Raw genomic sequence first — 20,032 nt, 5'->3', positions numbered from 1 at the left:
TGAAAACTAATCACTCAAAGTACAAAATCCCTGCAAAGATATGTTAAGTAAAATGACTCAGAAAAGAAATTTCACTTTATTATGCAGCACTTAAGTCATTATTCAGGTTATCCTACAAGTCTCTCATTCCTTAGGGATTCATATTCCTGGAAAGGAATCAGTGCAAAAATAAAGAGTCTGTGAACTACCACCAGTTAGAATGCCAGTGCTGCCATGCAGATCTGCAGACATTATGAAACAGCTGCAAATAATGAAGCTAAGAAAGCAAAGCAAGAGCTCCACATTCTTCTCATTTCACACTAGCTAAGAAATCAAAAGAAGCAATCTGAAGTCTCTGAAAAAGCCTCTGTTTAACACTGTCCAGTGTTTCTCCTGGTTTCAAGGAGAATTTCACAGAATTTTCACTGAGGATGACAAGGACATCTGTTTCAAGGCTGGAAAACATATTCTCCTTTCAGAGTCTGTCAGTTCCCAGTTTCCATCACTCGTGGCACTCAGAGCCAGGATCCTCACTCCAGTGGGCTCCCTGTTTCTCAGTCACCAGCTTGATGAAGTAGCTGTGACTCGCATACAGCTCAAGCTTCTCACTGATGTCAACCCACCTCACCACTCCAGCATCATCACCTGCTTCCAAAGGCAAGTTATCCATTGTCTCACCTGTTCACAAAACAAGAGTTAGAACATGCTATTGCACCTTTTCTTCCTGCTTTTTCTCCTCTCACATCATATTAGTTCTGACTTTCCACAATGCTCCTTCACAGGCAGGAACCTTCAAAGGTTTCTCAGAGAAAAAACAACTCAATCTCTCACTGAATCTCTGCCAGAAACCTTTTTCAGACTTGCACTATTTTAAGGCAAATCTGAATGGCAGGAATGGTCTTAACACCCTGTCATCATTCCTAGGATATCACCAGCAGCATGAAAAGTTACTGGAAACCATCATGACAACATGTACTTATGACCCCAAGTTTAGCCAATCCATCTGCCTGGATTTTTGCTTGTTTGCTTAATATTTGACTTCTCCTTTTCTCACATACTATTCTACAGGACAAACTGAATTCTGAAACTTATATACACTTATGAAAAAAAAATTAAAATTTTACTGAAGGCCCCAAAATAAAAAATACTAGTTTTTAAAAGGGGATTCCTTTGCTTCTGAATTGCTTTTTTTATCCAAGTTTTCACTCTGTTTTTAAAAAGGATCTCAGGACTTCATAAACAACAACCAAGGAAATGCTTTTCTCTTCTGTATTGGAAACAGAGGCCAAAGATGCACTATCTCCACTACTTTGGGGGACAAATAAATCTAGGACCAGTGACATGTGAAACTTCACAACTGGCACCCACTATCCCAAATTCAGTGGAAATGTCATTGCATGAAGTCTCTGGCTTGAACACATCAGAAACATCTAGGTAGATTGATTTATCTTACAGGTGAAAAATGGGAGTCCAAGGTAACAGGCCAATTTAAGAATCTAGTCCCATATTTTACACCTGACTTTCTTGCTCCCCTGATTTCACTGCCATTCTCAGCTCAACAACAGCCCCAATTTCAAACCAACACATGGAGTAAAAGGCAACTAAGAGCGTGCCTGGAGATATTTACCTGTTTCATCATGATAGTTCACAGCCTCTGTCTCCATCCAAGCATTATCAGTGTTACGAGGGTCATCCACATATCCTCTGTACACCTATAAGGGCCCGAACAAACCAGAACCAGCTCAGTGTCAAAACAAACAAGGTGTAATCAGTCATACTTTTTTTCTTTCCTTCTGAGACATTTGCCCTTACAGAGTTTTCGACAGTCCCTTCAATTTCCTACACTCCAAGAAGATGAGCATCACAACATATTTTCATTTCACTGCACTTCTTCAGGTTTTATACAGCTATGAGTTACATGCACAGCTCAAAAGGCTACCACAAGAGACACAGAGCTCACCACAAAGTGTTCCTGGCTGAACAGCTTCTGGAGCTGCTTCTCCAATTTTGCTTTCTCCTCAGGGGATTTCTGCAGGGAATTCAAGGCCTCCTCCTCAAATTCTCTCTTCAGAGTAGCAGTGATCTTTTCCCCTGGGTCCACCATCCCCTTGGATGGGGGAAACAAACAAACAAAACAATGCTATACCTCAGACTCTACACATTTTAACTCCTAGCTCTTATTATATTACATCCACTTGCATCACACATGTGCCATATCTGTCTCATGGCTTCACCAGCAGGGAAATGCCAGCTGCCTCTGAAGCTTTGTCTTACCCCTGGAATGGCCCACTCCCCACAGTCTCTCCTCTTGATGGCTACAAACTGCAAGATGTTCTTGCCAGAAACTGGATGAGCAACTTTATTGCCACTTCCATCCCTTTTCCACCTGCAGAAAATGATAAACAAGAATATGTTTTGCTGCTTCCTGACACCTGGGCCTGAGAGAGGAAGAGCAAGGCACTGCAACCTGCGTGGGGATAAACAAAGCAGAGAATGAACAGCTGAGGCAACCAACAAATGCCATCCAGCAGGATTGCAACCAAGGACGGAACAATGAGGGTTCTCCTCAGTCAAAAGGGCAGAAAATGCCCATGAGGCATGTTTCTGCAGCCAGGCTGGTGGCAGCAGCTCCTCTGAAAGCTCTCCAAGCTGCACTTGTGATAATTCATACTAAGAGGATGAGAATGTTTCTGCTGGAACAGAATGGTCACACAAGCTGCAGCAGCACCGGGACAAAGCCACAAGCAGCCACCATCGCCTTCAGTAAAGAACTAAGAACTACCAATAGGCAGAGCAAAAAGCTGTCTAAAACAAAAATTAAATAAATTAAAATAAATTAAAATAAACAAATAAATAAATAAATAATTCCAGCATTCACTTTCAACAAAGCAATTCAGCAGCATTGGCATCCTTCAGGAATGGGGAAGAAGTGAAATGCATCAGGATGATTTTCCACAATGTTTCTGTCTTTGGCATGGCACTCTCTAACTCTCACTTCTGTTAACCACACAATCTTTTCTGAATACTTTGTGTAAAATGGTTAGCATGTACACACACATCCTGCTGGAAAAGCACACAAACAAAGCATACAGTGACAAAAAGAGCATCCTAATCTTACCTCCTCCTGTCATAGACTAAGTCAAGTTAGTGTTTCTTACATTAACAAAAGCAGAATGGGCTTACAAACAGAAAACAAACAGAGAAAAGGCCCATGAAAAGTAATATCCAGCCCAGAGAAGCAGAAAAGAAGCATAATGCATGGGTTTTTTTCTCTAGTGCAGGGTACCTTGCAGTTACCTGCCCCTTACCTGGTTACAACAGGATCAGCAGCATGGTTTGGTCCCCAGCGCCCTAACAATCCTCGGCCGGTGAGGCCAGTCCTTCCCACTGGATTGCTGAAACAAATGCCACAGTACATGACTCATGTAGTCCTGAACTGGCTCCAACTGGAAATTAAGCCCAGCCACACCCAGCTCCTCTGATCTCTGAGGACCAGCTGAAACAAAAGGAAGTTTATTTTCTGCTAAATTTCCAAACCCTTAACACGTTAAATGCGTTTATTTCCCCACATTCAAAACATTCTACAAAAAAAAGAAAAACCAAACAAAAAAACCCAACCAAAACAAACTCAAAAAAACACACATCAAGATTAAATAACAAAAAAGGGAAGGAGAGCAACACATATTTTGTGTTAAAGCACATACATGCTCTAAAGGGCGAAAGACACAACATATTTTTCTCATTCACCAACTCAGATTCTTCAAACTAGATTCCGTTTTTCTCTCTTGGCTCTGTCCTAGTAGGTACCATGTATTGGAAGTGACAGACCTGTAAGAGCACTGAAACAGCACCACTGAAATGAATATACAAACAAAAACCCCACACTCACCGGGGTCTCCCGTTTTCGACCACATACAAGCCATTCAGACTCTTCCTCTCCACTTCTCCATCTCTCTCATTGAACTTGGGAGAAAAACCTTCATCGCTGTGCGGCAAATAAGAATTTAACAGAGACAAATTACAAAACACAAAACCTTGTATGCCATCCATCAGACCAGCAGCACCCCTTTGTGTGTGGATGAGCAGTTTTTACTAGAACTGGAGTTGCAGGCCCTCCTTTTTCTAAAGGAGGCAATGAAGTCCTAAGCTTTTCTGATCACAGACCCTCTGTATTTAGTTCTGCAGGCAAAAGTGCAGAACTAAAGTATTTAATATTGCATCTCTCTCAATCTTCACTTAGACAAAGTGTTTCAAAAGTATTTTTGTTAAGATTAGAGGTGTAAAATCACAGAATCATTTTGGTTGGAAAAGACACCTAAAATCACCAAGTTCAACGCAGCACTGCCAAGCCCACTACTAAACCCCATGTGCCACATCCAAATATCTTTTAAATGCCTCAGGGAAAGTGATTCCATCAGTTCCCTAGGCAACCTGTTCCAGGGCCTGATAAACTTCTTGGCGATGAAATTTTTCATAATATCCAATCTTAACCTCCCCTGGCACAACATGAGGCTATTTCCTCTTGTCTTATCCCTTGTTACTCAGGACAGAAGAACTGACACCCACATTGTTACACAATCACAAAAACAATCTGTGTGTCACAACCTTTCACACTTCCTGAGTCAGAGCGCTCCCTTCAAAAACTACAATTACACTTTCTTTTTTCATGTTGCATCCCAACCATAAATAAACAAACAAGTGTATCACTAAAATGTTCTTCCAAATTCTTAAGGAGAATTAAATTTTTATTTGGCTCACAACACAGAGAAACATGTGCACAGCATCAATAGCTGTCCATTATTCCAATCTCAATCATCAGCTCAGTAAAATCATGCATCAAAGACCTTCACAACAATCCAAAGTACTCAGTTCTCTAACTACCACTTTCCTTAATCTTAATTTTCACACATCACTGTAGAATCACACATCACTTAAGATGATCATGTTAACTCAATTCATGATTATTTCCTGCTTTCAGGTTCTCAGGGGAAAAGAGCCACCATTTCTACTCACTTGATTTGGGGGTCTGCCCAATTGGGTCTGGCCAAAACAGACTTTGCAGTGTACTCCACAGGATTATAATCTTCCCACTCAGTCAGCCAGCCCACTTTATCTTCAGGAACTTGGCTACGCTCAATGCGTGATCCTGGATAAGGGGAGGTGAGAGCTTTTCTGTGGTGGAACTTCACATTGTAGTTGTTGAACATGTTGGCAAGATGAAGACGGGACCAACAGCTTGCAGATAAATTACTAAAAGAAAAAAACAAAAATAACATCTCATTCATTACATTTTAACATGCTCTTTAATCTTTAAAGTACAATACAGCAAGTGGAATAGACTCAGCTCCACAGAATCAATTAGGTTGGAAAAGGCCTTTGAGATCACTACAGCCAAACTATGAACAAATACCGTCGTGTCACCTCGACCATGGTACTGGTGACACGACCATGGTACAAGCACCACATCCAGTCCTTCCTTGAACACCTCTGGGGATGGTGATCACACCACCTCCCTGCGCAGCCCATTCCAACGTCTAATGAAATTAGAAGAAATTCCTCTAATATTCAACTCACGAAATGCCTGAATTTCACAACAAAAACCTTTAACAGAGACGTGGGAAAGGGCAAACCCGCTCTTGTATTCTCCAATAATGACATCACTTTAAGGGACAGCTCCGCTTGCCTTTCCCCCAAAGGGACACCCTGCGGGACACCGCACACTCCGGCCAAGCGGCAGCCCCGGGATCTCGGCCGAGCCATGAGCGGCTGCTCCCGGCGGAACGGGCCGCCGACCGTGGGCAGCGACACCGGGACGCGATCCGGGCTCCCACGGCCACCGCCACAGCCCGCCGTACCTGTGGGCGGGACGGCGCTGGGCAGCGCCCCGGGCCCTCAGCAGGACGGAGAACGAGAGCACGACCACCACCCGAGGCAGAGCTCCGGCCGGCAGCGGCATCGGCCCCGCCGCGCCCGCACCGCCAGCGATCCCGCCTCCGCCTCAGCCCCGGGGCCGGGGCGCTGGGCCTGCGATGCGAGGCAGCCCGCCGCAGGACGCCGCTTCTTGATCCCGCCCCTTGGTCCGTTTCGTGCCGCCCCGCGCTTGTACAAGCTGGCCCCGCATTGGCGGGAGCGGCATCAGGGGCAGCGCCCGGTGCCGGCTCTGGCTGGGGCGGAGCTCCGTGCCCAGGGCAGCCCCGCAGTGCCAGGACGGGCACGGGCACTCAGGAGAGGGTCGGTGACACAGCCGGCAGCGTTCCCACAGCATCCCTGCTGTGTCCCCAGCATTCCCAGCCATATCAGTGAGCAAGTTCCTGGACGGGAACACAACCAGGCCAGCGGACCCAAACCTCAGACATAAAACATAATGAAGGGAATGGAGGACATTCGTTATTTACAGTGTTTGCCTTCCGGAGCGACCGATGTGCGTGCGGAAGCCCTGCTTCCCGCGGGGAAGTAGAAAATAACTTTTTCTCTTTTATATTTTTTACTTTAATCAACTACCTTATCCCAAGGTATGAGTATCCATTTCCCATGTTATTGTCCCTCCCCCGTGGAACCCGGAAGAGGAACCGACAGCGCGGTTCGGGGCGCACCCAGCCCTGCGCAGCCGGGCCCCCACGGCCTTGCACCGCCCACGGACACGCCCCCGCGCTCAGCCACGCTCTGATTGGGCGCCGAACCCCGGGGCGTGGCCTCAGCAGGCTGTGGGGCGGGCGGCGCTGCCGGCTCCAGCGCAGTTCGGTCCTCGAAAGAGCTCCAGGAAAACAATGAATCTGTTTCTGGAGCTTCTCCTGTTCCTGGCCACGCTTCTCTATTCCTACCTGGAGGCTTTTGTGAAGCTGTTCGTGCCTGTGAGGAGAAAGTCTCTCGCCGGGGAGCTGGTGCTCATCACGGGCGCTGGCCATGGCGTCGGGCGAGCGACCGCCTTGGAATTCGCCAAGCGCCAGAGCAGGCTGGTCCTGTGGGACATCAACAAGGTAATGGACACACTCATGTCCTCACTCCGTGTGACCTCCGAGTCCGCGGGGCATTTAGGGGCCCAGCCCCTTCCAGCCCGCTCCCATCGGCTCCCCTCGGCTCCTCCGGCTGGGATGCTGAGCGCCAGGAGAGGATTTGGCCCCGCTTGCAGCAGAGCATGTGGGGCTCTGGTCCCACGGTCACTCGGTGCTACTCGGGAGGGAGCAGGCAACAGCCGGCAGAGCCCCTGCGACAGGGAAAGGAGTGCTCGGGAAGCTGCTGGTGGAGCTGCTGCCTAGGCTGGCAGAGAAAGCCCGCTGATACCAGAAGGCTGTTTGCAAAGAGCAGCAGGTCTGCCTTCACTTGTTCTCTCTGTAGCCTCGGGTGTTTCGTGTGCAATGCTGGGAGATGTGTTTTCCCTGCACTCTCACCAGCAGCATCCCTGTGCCGGGCTGTATGTGAGCCCGGCTGCCCTCTGCGCAGCTGCACGCGTAGGTGGCATCTCTCTAAATGTTTACACCGACCCAAGCTCTCTATTTCAGATTATTTGAATGGAATGGAAAAACCGTGGCAAGTGGAAGATGGGCAGATACAAACATGCAGCGTAGCATTCTGAAGGAATCCAGGCCATGTGCTGGGTGTAGGTGCAGCAGGGTGGGTGAGAGGCTGGGCTTTCTGTTTCTGACACGCTGGGTCAGCAAAGGAGTTCGTCATGAGCTGCAAAACAGAACTTAGCCCTCCACAAACAAAAATGCATCAAACCTGAGCCAAGCTGAGTTAGAGGATGGATAAACAGGGAAGATAGTGTTGAACATTTTCAGTGTCTGTTAATGGTTCCCATTATGCCTAAGACCAGACTTTGGAGGGCTGGAAGGAGGCATGGCACCGCTGCAGTGCATGCAGGGCTGCAATGAAACAGAAAAATGTCCATGTTCACTGGATGGAATGGGAAGATCTAGGTATAAATTTAGTAGCGAGCGACACCTGGCTTTAGAGCTGGGAAGTAGATTGTAAGCGTGGGTGTCAGCACGAACTGAAACACAGTATCAAGGGAGGCTGTGGATTCCAGAGGATTTAGGAGTATGCTCCTCCAATCCAAGTGCCTTGACAAGGGCTCCTTCTTGGGCGCTCTCAGCATTAAACAGCAGCTGGTGTTGAGGACAGCTGCCCAGTCACCCAACAGAGGCACTGCTGACCCAGGCTATTTATGACCTAGAGCTTTTCACTGCACGGGATCCACTGGCATGGCCTTCTGGCACCTGGGAATAGGGATACAAAAAGTCACTTCTGCTCTGGCTTAACAAGTTGATGTAATGACTTCAGGGAGCTTCTGACCTGTGTGTATTAAAATTTTTGTACATTGTGAACTGTGGAAGGCACCTCTTTTCTCACACCCAGCATGTAAATACAGAAACACATAGAGGCAGTTTCTGTATCTCAGGGTGTCAGCCAGGCCTGTATTTTACAAGCTGTTTACACTCACAGTGCTGTCTGCTGTGCTGTGATAGGCAGCCTGTCCCCCCTTTCTGAAGCCTTGCTCTGTCTGCCTTACGAAGCCAAACTCACCCTACATTTCTGGCTGTCACTACATGCAGATCCTAAATTTAAGGCTGCAATGCCTGTCCTCTCAGCAAAACCATCTACAGCTCTTTCCTTGGGTGGCTAGGCACTGTTCAGGGGCTGGGCAGTGGTTGCTCAATCCAGGAACATCTTCAGCCTCTGCTGCTCAGCCGTGCTGAGGGGACAGCTGTGCACGGTGTCTTTCTCTTTGCCTCTTCCAGCACGGCGTTGAGGAGACGGCAGCAGAATGCCAGAAGCTGGGAGCCACTGTTCAAACCTTCGTGGTGGACTGCAGCAAACGGGAGGAGATCTACAGCGCTGCAGACAAGGTGGGGCAGTCTCCTTGTGACAGGCCCCCCCCCGGGTAATAATTAGCATTGACTCCATGATTCACAGAAGGCTGATCAATCTCTTTGTTATATTATTATAATCATTAAAAACCCATTGCTTTTATAGACATTATGATATATTTAGACCTAATTTGTCTTCCAATGTGATGGTGTTCACAGAGGTTTTTGGATGAGGTAAGAGAGGAGGATATGACTTTATGTTTCAGAAGGCTTGATTCATTATTTTATGATATATATTACATTAAAACTATACTAAAAGAATAGAAGAAAGGATTTCATCAGAAGGCTAGCTAAGAATAGCAAAAGAAAGAATGATAACAAAGGCTTCATCTTGGACTCTGTCCGAGATGGCTGGGCTGTGATTGGCCATTAATTAGAAACAACCAACATGGACCAATCAAAGATCCACCAGTTGCATTCCACAGAAGCAGATAATCAATGTTTATATTTTGTTCCTGAGGCCTCTCAGCTTTTCAGGAGGAAAAATCCTAAGGGAAGGATTTTTCATAAAAGATGTCTGTGACACTCCAATCCAAACACCATCACTACTGGCTAATTAGGACACCACCCTTTGGTAAACAAATCTCAGTAACACATTCCACATGTTCACAATACCAGGTCCAGCAACTGAAGATAAGAATTGTTTCTCATTCTTTTCTCTCATCTTCTCACAGTCTTCCCCAGAAAGGCATGGAAAAGTTATTTGTTGCTTCCTGAGCCAGAGAGCTGCTGCCACAGGGCAGCAGGGGCAGGGCCAAAGGCTTTCCCAACCATGCTTGATTTCCAGAGTATAGCAGGAAAACTAGAGAATTCATGTTGCACACAAATCCTGCAAGCCTCTGGAAGCTCTCCATTCCTCGCTGCTCTCTGGACACAGACAGCTGTAGCATTTCCAAGATCACAGCCAGTCTCATCCTATTTGGGAGGCTCCAGCATAGCACATCCTCTTGCCAAGTTTGCTCTCTAGGGTTGCAGCCTCTGAAGGAACATAGCACTGAGAACATATGAAACATTTTATTGGAATGGCTGTGCTCCAGCTGCCTCAAAACAGTCTGTACCTCTGTGGTCCCAAGTGTTGGACAACACCCTTTTCCTGACCCAGAGATCGAGCAACTGAGAGGCATTTTAACAACTTTTATTCCATTTTCAGTCTGATGAGAAGGGTGAGACAATACAGATGTTATAATTCACACCATCACAATCAGAAGCCAACTATTTCCTAATTACAATACACTATAAGCCTTTCTTGACCTATCAGCTTTTTGCCATGCCATGCTGTAGATGCCTTAAAGTCAATCCTCTAAAACTACCCCTCGTGGGTCCCAATACAATGTAGGATTCATAGTTCTATTACTCCAAAGCATCTAGTCTTATTTGCAAGGCCATCTTTTGAAGCTTTTTTCTAGCTCCATTTCTCTCTCAACAATATCTGTCCTATTCCATGGCGTTTCTAAGTCAGCAATTCTTGTCTCAGTTTGCATACGGATGCAGACTGTGAGCACCTTCTGTCAGGCCCTGAGAACTCTCTACAAATCCATTTCCCACACCAATTGTGACTACACGGTCCAAACTGTGCACAGTTTGTGGAACACAATAAATACTGACATTAATGAATGGGGAACAATCAGATCTAAACCAGATCCCATGGCTCTACTGCTCTACTGTGCAAAGTTCTTGCCACATCTGGAAATGTGGCATGATCTCCCTCTCCCTTGAAGATGCAATGTTAAGAATTTAACTATGGTTCATCTTCCACACCTTTACTTTTTTTTTCCCTCCTGAGTGACAGCCACAATTTTGGGCTTTTGTTTTCTCTCTAAAAGGTGAAGAAGGATATTGGGGATGTGACTGTCCTGGTGAACAATGTTGGTGTGATTACAGCTGCTGACTTTCTCTCAACTCAGGACGACCAGATAGAAAGGATGTTTGAAGTCAACATTCTGGGCCACATGTGGGTAAGGGCCACCACCATCTCTATATACAGTTGTTTGGGAGTGTCAATGAGGATGCATATTTAGGCCAACCATCATTAGCAGTGAAATTGCCAAATGAACTGTTACAGCACAGGGCACCCAAGCAGGCTGTGTGCTGGGAAACTGGAATGGCTTCTTGCTGATGTGAGCTGGCTGGTGACAGCCTCACCTGCAGCATGCACAGAAGGCCTCTGTCAGAGTGTCATGGGGCTGACAGGGTGGCAGGGCTTCAGCAGGACTTGTTTGTGGCAGAAGAAAAGAGAAGCCACAGACTGACAAGTGGTTTATTGTGAGTGCTGGGGGTGAGACCCTGCCAGCATTTCTGCTGACACCTGAAACCTTAAAAGCAGCAAAGGAAAGCTGTGAAAACCATTTCCTGTTTATGGACAACTGCTGCAGCCTTTGGAGAGCAGGTTGCCAGCTGCACCACTGGTCAGAGAGCAGGTATCCCTGTGGCTCTGGGAATCTGAGATGCTGTGCAGCTCAAAGCTTTAGGGATAGCTTTGGCCACCTGGGGAATAACACTGAGAGTCAGTGCTGAGTATGCCTAAGAAAACCATGTTCTTTTCCTCCTTCCTGTCCCCTGCATTTTGCCTCTTGTTTTAAATGACTTCCAAGACCACGAGAGCTTTCCTGCCAGTCATGATGAACAACAACTATGGGCACATTGTCACCGTGGCTTCAGCAGCAGGTCATTTTGTGACTCCTTTCATGGTGGCATATTGGTAAGTTATTTTGAAATCAGCTTGCTTAGTTTTTAAAAATTTTAATTGTATCTTTTCCATCAGGAAGTACCAAGTAATTAGCTCTGACTGAATCGTGAGCAATGTCTGTATGAAAGAATAGTCATGTAACTCATCAACTAATGAAAGACTCTCCTGTTTTCTCTCCCCACCAATGCAGACTTTTGCTTAGTAAAAAAGGTATCTTCTTCCCTTCTCCTTCTCTAGAATGTATTTATTCTGTGATTTCTTGTAGTGTTGTGAAGTAAACCCGTACTGAAGAGCTTTTGATCTTTTTACCATTGTGGCATTGACTGTAGAGTGTAAAATAGTATCATAGAATCATCAGGGTTGGAAGAGACCTTTGAGATCATCCAGTCCAACCATCCAGGCAATACTGCCACTGTAACCCCTAAACCACATCATCCAGTAAAAATGCATGTGTTGAACTGTGGGTGCTGCTGCCTATTATCAGTTCCCAACAAACCTCTCCTGTAGAAAAGCAGGTTGGGTTAATGTTCAGGCAATGCAGTCAGATCCCTACACAACACTTACCACAGCTGGCGCAGTGAGAGGCAAGAAAGGCTCTTTTTTGCAAGGTTTTATTCCAGCAGAGTATGGCCGAAAGGGACCCAGTGAGAGAGCACAACCACACACTCTTTCTCCACCGGGTGCAGCAGCTTAAGAAGGGAAAGGAGTGGGGGGAAGAGCTAAAGGCAGGGCAAAGGGGATTGGTCTCTAGAGGAGGGGGGGTGGCCACCAGTGGTAGCAAGCCAGTGAGGGGACAGGGAAAGGTGAAACCAGGGGAAGTCCATGTGGGAGTATGTCTTTTCCCAGCAGGAGGATTACTCTGTGGTAGTTACTCACCGCTGTTGCCAGGGCAGAGGACTTGGGAATTGACTGAGAGGAGAGAGTTCATGGGATGCTACAACCCAGTGCCAGATCCAAATGCCTCTTAAACATCTGCAGGATGGTGACTGCCCCACCTGCCTGAGGGACCTATTCCAATGCCTGATCACCCTAATAGTGAGAAGATTTTTTTCTAATATCTCCTCTGAATTTCGCCTGTCTCAGTTTAAGGCCATTTCCTCTATTCCTCTTACTGTGGGCATGGCAGAAGAGACTGACCCCACCTCCATCCAACCCTCTTTCAGGGAGTTGTAGACAGCCATGAGCCTACTCTTCTCCTGACTAAACAAACCCAGCTCCCTCAGCTATTCCCTTAAGACATGTTTTACAGACCCTTCATGAGCCTTGTTTCTCTTCCCTGGACACTCTGCAGCTCCTCAATGTCCTTTTTGAAGTGAGAGGCCCAGAACTGGACACAGCACTCGAGGTGTGGCCTCACCAGTGCCCAGTGCAGGGGAACAGCCACTTCTCTGTCCTGCTGGCTGATCCAGGCCAGGGTGCCATCAGCCCTCTTGGCCACATGGGCACGCTGGCTCAGGTTCAGCTGCTGTCAGCCAGCACCCCAGGTGTCCCTTTCTGTCCCCAGCCATTCCTCACCCAGCCTCTATCACTGCATGGCTCAGGTGCAGAACCTGACACTTCACCTTCTTGAGCTTCCTGCAGCTGTGTCCTTAGCCCACTGATGAAGGCTGTCCAGGTCTCCAGCAGAGCCTTCCATCCCCTGAGCACGTCAGCTCAGTGTCTTCTACACAATTACTGAGGGTGCACTTGATCCCCATGTCCAGACCATCCACAAAGATGTTAAACAGGACCAGCCCCAGGTGGAGCCCTGGGGACACCACTGGTGACCAACTGCCTGATTGATTTATCTCCATTCTCCACAGCACTCTGCGCCCAGCCATCCTGCCAGATTTTTACCCATTGAAGAGTCCACCCACCCAAGCTGCAAGCACTCAGTTTTTCTAGGAGGATGCTGTGGCAGATGGTGTCAAACACTTTACTGAAGTGTAGATAGACCCTATCTACACTGTGGACAGACAGTGGACTGATGTGGACAGACATCCACAGCCTTCCCCTCATCTACTAGGTGGGCCACTGTGTCATACAAGGAGATCAGGTTGGTCAAGCAGGGCCTTCCTTTCAAAAATCCATGTTGGCTGGGCTTGATCCCCTGGTTGTCCTGTGTGTGCCTTGTAATGGTACTCAGGATGATCTCTTCCATAACCTTGCCCACAACCAAGGTTAAGCTTACAGGCCTCCAATTCTCTGGATAATCCTTCCAACCTGTTTTGTAGATGGGTGTTACATTTGCTAACTGTCAGACAGATGAAACTTGTCCAGTTAATTAGGACTGCTGGTAGGTGATTGAAAGTGGTTTGGCAAGTTCTTTCAACAGTTCCCTCATTATTCTGGCATGGATCCCATCAAAGGTCATAGATTTTTGAGTGTCGAGTTGGCACAGCAGACCACTAACCATCTCCTCCTGGGTTATGAGCCCTTCCCTCAGCTCTCTGTCACTAATTCCCAGCTCTGGGAGCTGAGAATCCTGAGGGACAACTGGACAATATTAAAGACTGAGACAAAGAACATATGAAGTTCCTCTGCCTTTTCCTCATCCGCTGTCGTTACACTACCTTCTGCATTCAACAAATGATGGAGACATTCCTTGACCCTCCTTTTGCTGTATTTATAGAAAACTTTTTTGTTGTCTCCAAGGCCAAGTTCTAGTTGGGCTTTGGTCCTTCTGATCTTCTCCCAATGTGACCTCACAACATCTTTATAGTTCTGCCAAGTTATCTGACCCTCCATCTGGAAAGAATACATTGGTTTTTTTACCCCAGAGTTCCAGCCCAAGTTCTCTGTTTAACCAGGCTGGTCTTTTTTCTCTGACCACTTATCTTTCAACTATATGGAGATGGGCTGCTCTTGAATATTTCACAATTTCTTTTTAAAGTGTATCCAGCCTTCCTGGACCCCTTTACCCTTCAGGACTGACTCTGTCAATCAGTGTCCTAAACAAGGCCAAGATCTGCCCACCAGAATCCAAGGTAGAAGTTCTGGTGCCCCTCTTTACTTCACCCACTATTGGAAACTCTGACATTTCGTGGTCCCTTTGCCCAAGACTGCCACCAACCACCACATCAACAAGTCCTTTGTTCACAAACAACAGGTCTACCAGGGCACCTCTTCCAGTAGGTCCTCTTACTAGCTATGTTAGGAGTTTGTCTTCCAAACACTCCAGGAACCTCTTAGGCTGCTTCCTCTCTGCTGTGTTGTATTTCCAGCAGACATTTGGCAAGTTGAAGGGCTGGAAACCATGAGGCTTCTGCCAGCTGCTTGCAGAGCACCTCATCTGCCTGTTTGTCCTGGCTGGGTGCTCTATAACAGCCTCCCACCATGAGGTCCTCCGTGCTGACCTTCCCCCCGACCTTCTGCCATCATGACATCAAATTGCTTTTCTACTTGAAAGGTGTCAGGAAAATCACAGTGCAGGCACCAAAAATCCATTAGACTGTGTGTTGCCATCCTGCATCACATCCAGCCTTCCATAATGGCAGCTCCAGCTGCAGCAGTCTTCCCTGGGAACACTCCTTCTTAGAACAATCTTTTCCCGGAAATACTCCTTCTTAGAGAGTCGCTCACTGTCAGCAATGTGGGAACTCTTCAGCCAGGGATTTTACTGGGATTATGCTGCCAAATCCATAGCAGTCAATAAACTGATTCTGTGGTTTTCCTGTTTTGGAGTTGATTCAAACCTCAGGCCCATACCTATTTCCACAGCAGGTTGTTCCTCGGTTCTGCTTGCATAATGCTTCTCTATTTCAAAAGTCACACAAAATTGTTACAAGATGCTCCTGTGTGGTACAATAAACAGTAGTGGGTTAATCTCCATTTCTACCCTGCTCATCTTTCCTAATTTTAGAGATTCAGGCTGCATTCCTTTTAGGAATCTTCTCTCATGTGAAAGAACAAGATGTCCATGGATTGATGCACTTCATTTGCAGTTTTCTAGGAATTCCTAACATTTGTCTGTCTGTTTGCAGCTAAAGTGCCCTTTTTTGAGATACCTGCTGTGCGTTGCACAATTAATCCACAAGTTTCAATATCTAATCCACCACTACACACAGGCACAGTTAGAATAGTCCCTGCACTGTCTCTCAGATGGATTTTATTGTTTGGAGCGTTTTGTCTCCACATAGCAAGGAGCAGAAAGAGGGGTAGAGGGATAGAGAGCACATAGTGAAAATAAGGGGTATGGGTTAGGAAACAAGGTAGAGAAGAGGTGCACCAGCCCTCACCCCTCCCCTAGCCATTACCTTAAACAGCACCTGAGCAACTAAGAGGCAGATGATGGTTTAGGCCATTTGCAGTGGTAGAAAGATGGAAATAGGATTTCTGCCTTCTCATTTGTACTTTCCCCCTTTCTGCAGCTCAAGCAAGTTTGCTGCAGTTGGATTTCATAAAGCTCTGACAGAGGAGCTCTCTGCCCTTGGAAAGGATGGAATCAAAACAACGTGCCTTTCTCCTGGTTTTATAAACACTGGATTTGTCAAAAACCCCAGTACCAGGTAACTCTCAATACCCTGCATTCCTGTCTTTCCTTCTTTGCATGAAGGCAGTGCATATTATCCCCAGCTTTAGGCCTCTGTTCCAGCTGGCTGTATAGCAACAGTTTGTATCATTAACTAAAGAAAATCTGCAATGTCCATTAACCCATGTAATTGTTGCATTTGAATTACTTAAGTTTGTACATTTGTGAAGCCTCCTAGATCACCTGGTACCACCCCTTTTTAACACTGCAGCTCTTATGTGTTTGCTTTCCTGTGTAGGCTTGGAAAGATTTTGGAGATTGAAGAAGTCGTACAGGCTTTGATGGAAGGAATAGTGACCAACCAGAAAATGGTTTTCGTTCCACCACAGCTAAACATTGCTTTGCTTTCTGAAATGTAAGTACAAAGCAAAATTAAACAATGGATGTGGAAACAACAATACTACCTGAGTATACAAGGTTCAAACTTGTAACCTCTGAGTCAGCAGAAGTTCCAGAAAGAGCTGAGGACCTGCTGCTTAGTAGTGTTTGTTTCTTTATGTCAGCACTGAGGACACAGAGGCTGAGAACATTGCTTCAAAAGGACTGTACTGCTCTCTGTATGTAAAGCAAGATTTATCCTCCCACACAACTTAATTATGCAGTGCAGCTGCTCTTTTGAGGAGGTGTTTTTACCAGAGCTCCAGTTCCAAATCTGGAACTTCCATCCTAACAACTAAGTTAGATTCTCCGTTAAATCCTATAGTATCTCATGAAACACTTGGTAGTTTCTTGTTTGCTAAACCGAACACCAGACAGCAGTAAAAATATTTTAAATCCTTTTGCAATTCCAAGAACTGCTTGTTGAGAGTGCAAGTCTGCAGAAGCATAAGCAAGTCAAAACTGATGCTGTCAAAGCACTTTGAATAACTTTGCTTTTTTGATCATAATTTAGGACAGGGAAATAAAGAGACAAAGCTCTTTAAAAGGAGGAATCTTAGGAGTGAAAACTGCACCTCAGTTCTAAAATCTCGTCCTTCCACAGGCCTACTGCTTTTCAGAGCATGACATGTAATACTTAACTACATCTGTACAATATTAAAACTTCCTGGATCCTGCAGCAATACTGCAGTTCACATACTGCCCACAGATAGCTGGCATTGGAACTGTCCTAAAAGGCCAAGAATGGACTTTAATTAGTCAGAGATTGGTGGGAGCTATGGAAGTAATGCCCAGTTTAACACATAGTCTCAGTTCATATGTGTGATTCTGCTGCCAGACCAGCTCTTCCCACACCTGCAGTGATACTTTTTCCCATCATTTAAGTTTCTATCCCACTTTTAATTTCATGTTACTGTCTCTTCCAGGGTGTTTCCAGAGCGCGCCCTGAATGTTCTGAAGAAGATGACCACTCCAAAGTTTGATGCAGTCATTGGGCAGAGAAGCACACGGTGAAAAGCAAGAATTGATTCTCATTTCCCAGAGGCACCAGTGAAAAGGGAACGTGTGCTTAGTGTAGTTCAGCTGCCTGGATTCCAAACAGAGCTCAGGCAGGTGCTTCCAGGCCACCATTCCCAGGCACACCTAAGGGCTTATCCCACACCTGCAGCTGGAGCACAGCTGCATAACAGGGTGTAATAATAGCAGGCTGCATAATAGCAAAGCAGTGATGCAGCTCTAGAAGGGGTGCTTTGAATGTATATCCCATCACCTTTGTCTCATTGTGCTGGGGCAGGCAGGATGCCCACAAAGCCCATGTTTGGGACAACACACCACCTTAGTTGAGTGCAAAGGGATTGCCTGAGAACATGTTAATCTGGACTCATCCCTGAGCAAAAGCATCTTGCAAGAAGCAATTTATAGAGGAGGTGGGTGGCCTGTTTCATCTCACTTAATAATTTTAAATTTTAAAAATGTGCTCTAATGAACACTTAGAGTTTTGTGTGAGTTTATAATGAGCATTATTGAATTAATTATTTGTATTACTGAAATAATACAGCCTTATTTGTAATGTAATGCCTAATTACAACATTTATCAATTATGCATTAGCACCACCAAAACTCCATATTGCAAATAAATACATTTTTCTAACCCAAAGGTGACTCTCAGCAATGGAAGTGGTATGCAGGTGCAGTACCAGTGGAGCACATGCCGCAGTGCTGAAAGGATCAGCCAGAGTCTGCCAAACACCAGCCCAGGCTGCAGGGATGAGGCAGTCCCAAGGCACACAGGGAAGCCACATCAGGACCAGTGAGGTACAGGGCCAGGCAGTGAAACCCATGCAGGGGCCAGGGCTTAAAGGTGGTGCCAGGGCAGGGGGTGCAGGGGGAGGCTCCAGACAAGCCTTCACACAGCTCCTCATCACAAGCCAGGGGCCTGCTCTGTTGGCACAGGAAGTGAAATCCCTGAAGGTCTTTGGCCTGGGGTCCAAGAGAGCAGCAGCTGCTGGCATATGGGTCAAAGACCCCTCCAGAGCACAGAGGATCTGTGCACCCACTTGTGCAATTCCTGCTGCAGGCACTGCTGGCCCACAGCCATCCCAGGCAGGCCTGAATGCGCTGCCACCTTCAGCACGGTTGGAATCTGTCCTATTCACCTGAGCCTTTCAAGCTGTTCTGTAAACCAAGGTTCTTTTTCTTCAGAAAAGGGAGAGCCCTCACCACCCAGCCCCTCCTGCTCTTAGCTGGCAACAGGTAGAAGCACTGTTGACAGCTTAAATGACACACAACTGTTTTCCTTTTGGCTCATGGAATATTCATGTAACAGGACACTTCCCAGCTTCAGTTCTTGTGATTCACAGTGCAAGATTCCTGTAGCTGGGACAGGAATGGAAAAAAGGAGGTTTAAAAAATTCAGGACATTAAAAAAAGGTTATAAGTGAATCTAAGAATACCAAGGCATTGTTTCCATTTAAAAACCAAGCCAAAAAGAAGTAGGGTTGTATCCCTACTTCTTTTTGAGGTGCATATTGCCCTCTTGCTACCGTGAGAGTCCTGTAGCATGTGAGACACTTGAAGTCACATCTGTGTAGCTTTTTGGTTATGTTCACTTTTGCCTATTCTTACCTAGTGAGGAGTCAAAAAGTCTAAAAATACAGATGCTTCAAAAGTTCAACAGATCTGTCAGAGCAAGCAGCATACCAGCCAAAATGTTTGCGCTTAGCACTCACTGGAACATAAGAGCTAAATCGACTTTACAGATTTGCAGGTACTTACCAGTTGTCTCTTGTATGGCTGGCAAGCATTCTTAAATTCCCACCCAGCTTATTTTCTCTTTCTACACACCTTCCACATTTCTTCTGTTTCATGACTTTAATTCTTGCTCGAAGGAGTCACAGTCCAGTGACTCCACAGAAAAAAAGCTTAAAAAGACCCTGAAGAAAAGTCAACATTGGATGACTTGGCCCTTTCCTTAGACTAGGGAAGGACTGGCTTCAGTAGGAGACATCAGACAAGATGCTTGGCTTCTCCTAGAAGCCAAAAATTGGAACAAAAGTCTATCCAGGGGATGACAGTGCTCTTCTGCAGAGTCTGTTTCTTAGCACACTTGCTCCTAAGGAAGGGGAGACTGTAGTGATTCCTGCTTTGCCAGATCTAGTCCAGGGTCTCAGAGCCCAGAGGAATTACTGGGCAAGACAACTTGTGCAGTACTCTGTGTGTGGCTGTGGTTCTGTTCTGTGTCTTCTATGGCTGCAAATCTTCTGCTTGGCATAAAGAAGCATATGGAAAAGCAAGGATTTCAGCCTTCATCTCCTGAGCACCAGTGACAGAATTAAGGCACCAAGCCTCCCAGGCTCCTCACTTCTCTTTCTGGCCACAACACTCAACTGGAGCTTAGCCCAAACTCTGCTCATGCATGGGTGCCCAGCAGGAATCCACGTGAGTGTGTTTCATGCAGCCACCTACAGCTAAGTCCCAAATTTGAAGAGTGGTACCTCACACCCTGGCCTAAGGACTCCTTAGGAGTCTGGTTAGTGACTCTGGCCCCGTGCTTTGCCTCCTGCTGAGATGTCTCTTGTGCTTCCATGCCCTCCCTGCCTCCTCTTCCTTGGC

At 46.4% G+C, this 20,032-nt stretch overlaps 2 protein-coding genes across 3 annotated transcripts; one reads left to right on the top strand and one right to left on the bottom strand.

Annotated features, from left to right (window-relative positions):
* Nucleotides 1-53: 53 nt before the first annotated feature.
* NUDT9 (nudix hydrolase 9) lies at nt 54-6,523 on the bottom strand. Of its 2 annotated transcripts, none has more exons than XM_064711541.1 (8): nt 6,481-6,523; nt 4,993-5,229; nt 3,869-3,964; nt 3,288-3,374; nt 2,254-2,365; nt 1,940-2,086; nt 1,607-1,691; nt 54-657 (listed from the first exon to the last, which is right to left on the bottom strand). In XM_064711541.1, exons 1-8 carry the CDS (start codon nt 6,510-6,512, stop codon nt 482-484), a joined length of 972 nt encoding a protein of 323 aa, XP_064567611.1. In that variant the 5' UTR covers nt 6,513-6,523; the 3' UTR covers nt 54-481. The 2 variants fall into 2 exon arrangements, with proteins under 2 accessions (XP_064567611.1, XP_064567610.1); XM_064711540.1 differs by lacking the exon at nt 6,481-6,523 and adding an exon at nt 5,835-6,116.
* Nucleotides 6,524-6,642: 119 nt separating this feature from the next.
* LOC135446950 (estradiol 17-beta-dehydrogenase 11-like) lies at nt 6,643-18,077 on the top strand. Its single transcript, XM_064711542.1, has 7 exons — nt 6,643-6,956; nt 8,718-8,825; nt 10,670-10,801; nt 11,438-11,544; nt 15,882-16,019; nt 16,281-16,397; nt 17,347-18,077. Exons 1-7 carry the CDS (start codon nt 6,747-6,749, stop codon nt 17,432-17,434), a joined length of 900 nt encoding a protein of 299 aa, XP_064567612.1. The 5' UTR covers nt 6,643-6,746; the 3' UTR covers nt 17,435-18,077.
* The last annotated feature ends 1,955 nt before the right edge of the window (nt 18,078-20,032 follow it).

The sequence above is a fragment of the Zonotrichia leucophrys genome, chromosome 4, assembly GCF_028769735.1.
Source record: "Zonotrichia leucophrys gambelii isolate GWCS_2022_RI chromosome 4, RI_Zleu_2.0, whole genome shotgun sequence".
Lineage (NCBI taxonomy): Eukaryota > Metazoa > Chordata > Aves > Passeriformes > Passerellidae > Zonotrichia > Zonotrichia leucophrys.
The sequence above is the reverse complement of the archived record's forward strand: the minus strand, read 5'-3'. Positions and strand labels throughout refer to the sequence as shown.